General features: G+C 59.7%; 1 protein-coding gene across 1 annotated transcript; it reads right to left on the bottom strand.

Moving 5' to 3' along the window:
- Nucleotides 1-240: 240 nt before the first annotated feature.
- LRRC75B (leucine rich repeat containing 75B) lies at nt 241-7,033 on the bottom strand. Its single transcript, XM_023241543.2, has 4 exons — nt 6,820-7,033; nt 4,071-4,199; nt 2,510-2,625; nt 241-996 (listed from the first exon to the last, which is right to left on the bottom strand). Exons 1-4 carry the CDS (start codon nt 6,994-6,996, stop codon nt 471-473), a joined length of 948 nt encoding a protein of 315 aa, XP_023097311.1. The 5' UTR covers nt 6,997-7,033; the 3' UTR covers nt 241-470.
- Between the last annotated feature and the right edge of the window lie 624 nt (nt 7,034-7,657).

Here is a 7,657-nt window from a genome sequence, read left to right as displayed (position 1 = left end):
CCCCACCCAGATGTGAAGGCGAGGTCCCTGGAGGCCTCCCCTAACTCCCCAGCCCACAGATGGACCTGACCCCTACACCTTGGTGTCTTCTCAGGGAGTAATACTGGGGCAAGTCAGTGAGAGCTTGGTCCCTCCCTTTCAGGTGTGCAGTGTCCCTGAGTCTTTGGCCACCCCTTTCCCCACCCCAGAAGCAAGCTGGCACTCAGTGGCCCTGAGGTCCATGGTGCAGAAAGGCTGAGGCAGAGGGGGGCATCTCTGTTTACTGTGGGATCGGCACAGCAGGTTCTGGGCCCTCCTGCTGAGGGAAGTCTGAGACTCCATCCTGGCCTCTAGTGAACCCATTCTCCTTCCATCCCCTTAATCCCAGGCTGAGTATTTACACTGGATTTCTGGGGACCTAGAAGGCCTCCATCATCCCCCATCCCATGTGCCACTGGCAGTCAGGTAGCAGCAGCTAGGGTGGTGGCAGGTCACCTCGTGCAGCAGGCCTGGGGCTCCGACCCTGGCTCGGCAGCTGCAGAGCCCCAGGTGGAGGCAGCAGAGGTGGCCCTGGCCTCACTACCCTCAGGCTCGAGGTCCAGACCCTCATAGATGGTGGGGAGTGAGGTGCGCTGGCTCAGCCGCCGGCGTAGGCCGACCAGCAGGGGCTGGGGCAAGGAGGCCACGTCCACATTGTTGCCCAGGTCTACCCAGGCCAGCGCGGGGAACTTGGTGGAGTCCTTGACGGCCTCAGTGAGCTCACGGGCAGTGGCCCTCGTCAGCCTGTTGCCGTTGAGCAGGAGCTGGGTGAGGCGGGGCAGCGTCCAGAGGCTGGGTAGCAGCAGGCGCAGAAGCTCATCACTGAGCCCCGTGAAGCTCAGGTCCAGCACCGTGAGCCCGGCTCCCTGGTTTCCCAGGTAGCGCACAATGTGCTGCACATCCCGCGCCGACAGTGGAATCCCCGACAGGTTCACGGTCTCCCCAGCCAGCTGAGTCACCTGGAGGCTGCTCTTGAGGCTGTGGAAAGGTTGCAGGCAAAGATGGACTGAGCAAGGGTCCATGGCCAAGGCAGGTCCCTACTGGCTGTAGACAATGACCCATTGGGGCAGCCCTCAGTGGTGGCAGGGCCTGGGCCCTACAATCAGGCCAAGCTGGGATCAAACTGCTACTTTCTACGTGGGTGGCCATGGGCAATTCTTGCAACCTCTCTGAGCCTCAGTTTCTCCTTTGATGACAAGAGGGCCTGGCTGTTGTGAGGAATAAATATACATGTTAAGGTTCCATGAGCTGTTATTATTATAAAAACCTCCTGTGTGCCTGCATCACCACACCTGTTGTACCTATTGTCTCACTTATTTTTATGCCAACCTAATTGAGTAAGAATGATTATCCCATTCTGCAGAGGAGCAAATGATGCTCACAGAGGCGATAGGACTCTTTTATGCTCGCACACCACTAAGAGGGTACTGGGTCTTCAAATTAAGGTGCTCTGACTCCTGCCCTCACCTTTTTTCCCATGCCTCCTCTAAGGTCAATCCTTAGAGGGGTAAAGATAGACATTCCTGTGAGGGTGATAGGGTATCCGGCTGTCCCCCCAGTCTTGAGGGCTAGAGAGGGGACAGGCCCAGGGTAGAAAAAGGGGAGGTGTTGGGAGGTGTGGGGGCGGGCAGGTGGAAGGTGAAGGGCGGTGAAGAGTTCCCTGTGTTCTAAGCTAGAAAAGAAATTTAGAGACTGAGGAGGGTCCTCCACCGCCCCTCGAACCTCCCTCTAGGTCTCTCCTGTCATTTGAACATGGACCACTAGGCAGATGGGTAGTGGGACCACCTTCAGGGCCCTTAACCACCACGGCAGGAAACAATCTCATGGGCCCCGGGCTCATCATGGACCACCAGGCTCAAGGAGGGGAAGGGTGGCAGAGGTGCGGCAGGGAGCAAGCAGGGGAGAGCACCAGCGCTGTGGTTCTAGGTCCCTCGACCTGGATGTCCGCAGCAGGTAACTAGGCTGAGTCTGGCCACAAAATGGTGATGGAGTGACTGGGAAGGGGACCCCATGGCAGAGCAGGCTACTAGGCTCACTGCGGAGGCCTCGGCTTCAGGCTGCCTGGCAAAGGCTTTTCAAAGAGCTGTAGGAACATGAGGGCAGAGTGTGGCCTCAGGCAAGCCATTTTGCCTCTCCCAACCTCAGTTTCCTTCCCTATAAAATGGGAATCATGACCCAGAATCTGCCTCCCTCACAGCCTGTGTGAGGATTCAGCTGACGCCTGCTACGCCTGCTGGGGTTATCTTGGTCCGGGTATGGTCCAGGCCCTGTGATAGGCCAGGGATTGAGAGGTGAGCGAAAAGCAGGAGGCAGGTCACACAGAGGGTGCAGTTTGGCTTGGGGGCATTCCACAGCTGTGATGCAGACAAGGGTGAGGGGGTCACATGGTGGGGTTTCAGGCACCAGCCTCTTGCTGAGCTGCTTCTCCATGTCAGCCTAGGAAGGGACCCTAAGGGGCCACGAGGCAGGGCTGTGGCTGGGTTCCCCTTACCAGCTCTGGGTCTTCCTCTGGAGCAGGCTGGATCCTCGCTGCCGCTTGGAGCGAGGGGTGAGGTGGTAGATGAGCTGTCGGCAGATCTTGTCCGAGGACTTCCAGAGCTCATAGTCCTGTAAGGAGGCAGTGTTGTCAGGATGAGGCCGAGCCCCTCCCATGCCCCTCTGGGCCTTTGGGATCCAAGTGTGTGCTCCGGCACATGATTCATCATGGATCACTGAGCTGCCCACTAGCCTCCCCCTCCCACCCCCCACCCTGGCTGTGGCCTGGCACAGAGCCAGGGGAGGCTGCCCATTGGGAGCTGGACAGGCTGGTCTGAGGCCCGCAGTGCCCGGCGGGAGGATGCCTAGACAATGGGGCCTTGTTCCCTGTCCTCAGGCCCAAGGCCAGTGTCTCGGGCTATCAGCCGGCTCCCTGCCCACCCTCAGCGCTCCGGGGGGACTCGCCACAGGGGGAGGCAGGACCAGACCCCTCCAGGGAGCCCTGCTCCACTGACGCCACCCCCAGGGAATAGGAACAAGCCAGGTCAGCATGCTCTTCTTCCTCTCACTCTCCAAAACTAGACCGTGCCCGTGGGGCCTGGGTCTGGCTGCCAGGGCTGGGAGGGTCAATGTGTTACATCACCACCACCCGGCTCTCTTCTGGTCCTGAGTGGGCCCTCGTAGAGACCTAGCTTGGGGCGGAAAAACAGGGATGCTCTGCTTTCCACAAAGCTGGCACTGAGCACGCTCCACTACCCAGCACATTCTTTATCCTGTCCCTCTGTTAACAGAGCGTACACACAGTGGCAGCAAGCCCTGGCAGTCACTATGATAGCCCTAGGCTAGCCTCAGAATCCTTGGTGATGCCTGCATATAGATGTAGGAGTTCAGAGCTGGCAGGGCCCATAGTGGGCACTCTTGTTTTGCACAGGGATTCACTGGGCCTAAGGGATGGGGGCTGGTGGCTGTGTCAGGAGCGCAGGACCTTCAGTGCTTGTGGCAGGATGTAGAGTGGGGTTGGGAGCAGATGTAGTGGCATGGGAGGAGGGGTGATGGAGGCTGCCGGTGGCAGACGCCAATTCAAGATGAGGAAGGATTTGCTTATGGTTCACACTGCTATGGGAAGCAGTGAGCATTCATCCCCAAGTGTATCCATACAGGATGGGGACATGTGGACAGGGGTTCCAGCCTATGGTGGCTTTCTTCTGGCCCCAGGAATGCAGAGGCTTGGAGTTTGATTCCATAAGTGGATTTGTCAGAACATTCTATGTCCCACAGCATCCCCGTAAGACTTCCTGCCTGGGTCCCTGGTCCTGGCACACAGTGCTGCCACTCAGGAAGTAGGCCTACGCAACACACAGCTTTTCAGGTGTAGGAAAGCATAGCTCACCTGTGTTCCAGGTGCTTGCTAGCCTAATACACTGAAGCTGCCATCAGGTCCCAGAGAGGGACATTGACCTGGTTAAGGCCTCAAAGCAAGCCAGTTGAGGACCGAGGCTCCTAGCCCCCAGCCCTGGGCATTCCTGGCTCCTGTCAGCCACACGGCCCAGCCTGAGGTCCATGCCTACTGGCCTCACCGTCTTGGGGCACTGCAGGTCACGGGCCAGGTTCACGAGCAGGTCATGGGAGATAGGGTCCACCAGATTGAGGAAGGCCACATTCCTATAGAGGATGTCGGTGAGGAGGGTCCCCTCGAGGCCCAGGTCCTGTGAGTGGTGAGGAGAATTGAGTGAGCCAGAAGTTGGGCTCTCCTTTTCCAGGCCCCCATCCAAGCTAGCCTCTCACATCCATTCCCCTCTGTCTGTCTCCTCCCCTGAGGCTTGCTGGAGTCTCTTCCCAGGTAGTGATGACCCAACTGTCCAGGAACACGTGGACCCTTTGGATGGGGAGAGTGCCAGTACATCCAGGGCTTCAGGGAGGTGATAAGTAGGTTCCAAAACCCTTAGACTGGTTCCCTGGAGGCGAAACATGGTACTGTGACACCTACCTCCTCTGGGGTTGGGCTTGTCTGGAGGGTTCTTTGGGGGATCCTCTGATGACCCCCAAATGCTGCTGTCCTCCAGCATTCTCTTTGAGCCCTTTGCCTCTTCTAACTATTTCCAAGCTCTCCTGAGTTGTGGCCACAACAAATGTTTGCTGACAGGTCCAGATCCCTTTTGTGGGGATGGACCTCTCTTTCAGCTCAGATGTCCCAAAGGCAGCTTAGATTGGGTGTGTTCATCTCCTGCCCTGAAACTGGCCTTGCCTCATATGACCCAGCTCAGTAAAGGGCGTCACCATCCCCATCTCCCCAGCGCTTGGGCAGGAGCCCAGAACCACCCCACCCTCTTCCCTCACCCCTCTCTGCCTAGCTTTCCCTCCCCACTGCTCAAAGAGGTGCAGGCCTCTCTCCCTAACAGCCTCCTCCTGGGCCCCTTGGCCTCCCAACACCTGTCTAGTCCCACCCTTGAGCTGCCAGAGCCAGATCCATGAACACACACCTAAGCTTGACCCTTAACCCCTTTGGTGGAGACCAAATTCTCTTGACGTTGTATGACATTAGAGACTCATGCACAGCTTGGCATTCCCACCCTCCCCAACCCACCAGCCTCCTTGTCCAGGTTCCACGTCTCCCATCTCTCATAGAGACCTCACCATTGGGCCCCTGGTCTACCCATGCATTCCTGCCTTTAGTCCTTGGGCTTCTCTTCTTGTTATTCCCATAGGCCTGGTGAGTCCCTGAACATCTTTTCAGAGCATCCATACTGACAAGCCGATGGGGCAGGCATAGCCAGGAGGGGCCTTCAGACCCCTGGGCCCTCCTCAAGCCAGAGGGACAGGTTCTGTGCACAAGCCCCCTGTGCACAGGATTCTAGGCCACGTGGGAATGCCATGACTGCAGAGTCCCTGTGGATTATGGGGCAGACCCCTGGGCCAGGAATCCTGACCTGAGACACAAGGGGGCAATTTAGCTGGTTTCCCAGGTTAAAAAAAAAAAAAAAAAAAAAAAAAAAAAAAAAAAAAAAGTCCTGCTGGTGCTTTAGGGTCCAGATGCCATCCCAAAGATCTGTGCCTCTGGATGGTCTAGCTGATTTAGTGCTGCTTTGCTGTTTGCATTTTAAACACCATTCAAGTCACAAATGCCAGCTAGGGAGGATCTAGAAGAGAGGGCTAGCTGGTAAGCCTGGGCTGACCCAGACAGGGCCCCAGACTACAGCCACAGCCCGCCTTCTGCTGGTCTGGACAGCTCCTCTTAAAGGGCCAGCCCCACCTTTCCAGCCCACTGGGCCCAGAGAAAGGAAACCCAGTGCAGCAGGAGTGAGGCTGGGAGACTAGAAGCTTCTGTCTTGACTGTCCCCTAACTTGCTCTGTGGCTCTAGGCTCACCACTGTTCTCCAAGCCTCAGTTTCCCATCTCTATCATCCACCTGCAGGCCAAACACCTGCATGGCTAATTTCAGATTGCAGTACAGGGCAGCTGCGGTGGCAGTTGCTGTGGGAAATGGGGATGTGGCCAGAGAGGGAAGTGGTTTGCCCAGTGGTGATGCTGGGACCAGAACCCACTTCTACTAGGGCACCCCAGGCTGGCTCAGGTACCCGGTGTGTGTGGGACCAGGGGTGCCCACGCCCAGCTCTCACCCTGTCCAGATGTGGTGTTGTGATGCACAGATGCCAGGTGTATGTACTCAATGAGTGTGAGCTGCCTGTTAGGATGGGTGATGTGAGTTGTAGCTCTGTCTGGGCTGCCATAGTGTCATGGTGAGGTTGCACGGCTGACCAGCTGGGCTACCAGTTCCCAGGTCCTCTCTCCAGGGTCCTATGCAGTGCCTTCCCCCCGCCCCCGCCCCCACCATGGAGGAGCCGGGAGCTGCCCTCTTCCCATTCATTGCCCCTCAGTACAAGATGTCGTCCCCCTCCCACCATCCCCTTGCCACTCCTTTCCTGCCAAGGCATGAATCTGTCTTCTTCGCTCCGGGCTTGGGGGCACCCTCAACACACACACAACTGAACTCTCAAACCCCAGAAAGGTGGACACCGTCGCGGCCCTCTCTTCCACGCTCACACCACCCCACCCCACCCCACCCCACCCCCGGAGCCTCACTCGTCCTCACTCTAGCCGATTGTTTTCCCTCCCTCGCCCTCTCGCCCAGACAGGACTCCCAGCCTCCTCGGCCAGTCGTATGCTCCCCTCGGAACCCTCCCGGCCGGTGCGCCCGTCCGGGGCCAGCCCTGCCTCACGTGCCCGGGGCCAACTCCGCAGCACCTCCCGGCCCCTTCCAGGCCCGCCGCCTGCAGCTCTGGCCCCTCCCCGGCCTCCAGCCCCGGGCCGACCCGCTCCTTCTCTCGCCTGGCGCAGGAGGCGCAGCAGCTGCCGCGCGCGCTCGGGCCGCCGCTCGCGGAGCGTGGACTGGATCTCGCGGAGCCAGCGCACCCGGCGCTCATAGGGCGCGGGCCCGCACCCCGCCGCCGCCCCGGCTTCCGAGGCCGCCTCGGGTCCGGTCCGCCGGCCCAGCCGCGCCCCCATGGCCGCTGCGCTGCCGGCGCGGAGCGGGAGGCAGTCCGGTCGTCGGCGCCCCGCCTCCGGCCCCAACCCCCCGCCCCGCCCCGCCCGGCCCGGGCTGCATTGGGTGGGGAGCGCAGGGTCCGAGGTTGCGCGCCCGGGCGGGGCCGCAGCGGAGGAGGAGGGCGGGGTTGCTGCTGGGGCCCCCAGAGCTCCCAAACTCTCGGTTTGGGAGGTCTGGCCAGTGGAGTCCCGGGCCCGCGCTAGACCGGGCTCTGGAGCTCTGTCGTTTGGGCCTGGAGTCGTTTGGGGAGGCACTGAGCAGGGGCCGGGCGAGGTGGCGCTTGGCTAGTGGCCTCTATGCTGACTGTGGAGCAGTTGCTTTGGTGGTGCAGAGCACTGGACTCCGAGTCGGGGAGGGGTGTGTGGGGGTCGGGGCGGCGGGGGGGGGGGGGGAGGAATTCCCTTGCCAGCCTTAGGCAGTGCCATCACCTGCCTTCTGGAATTTCCCAGCCATGGGACAATCATAGTATCTGACCTGTCCACCTGTGTAGACATTCCTGCATTGACAAATATTTACTGCCCCTCCCTGCCTAACTGGGGGAGGCCTGGGCAGGCTGGGTGGAGCAGGCTGGGCTCCCTTTGGCCCAGGCCTGGGAGGCAAACAGGATGAAGAGTCCTGGTT

This window comes from Felis catus, chromosome D3 (genome assembly GCF_018350175.1).
Source record: "Felis catus isolate Fca126 chromosome D3, F.catus_Fca126_mat1.0, whole genome shotgun sequence".
Lineage (NCBI taxonomy): Eukaryota > Metazoa > Chordata > Mammalia > Carnivora > Felidae > Felis > Felis catus.
The sequence above is the reverse complement of the archived record's forward strand: the minus strand, read 5'-3'. Positions and strand labels throughout refer to the sequence as shown.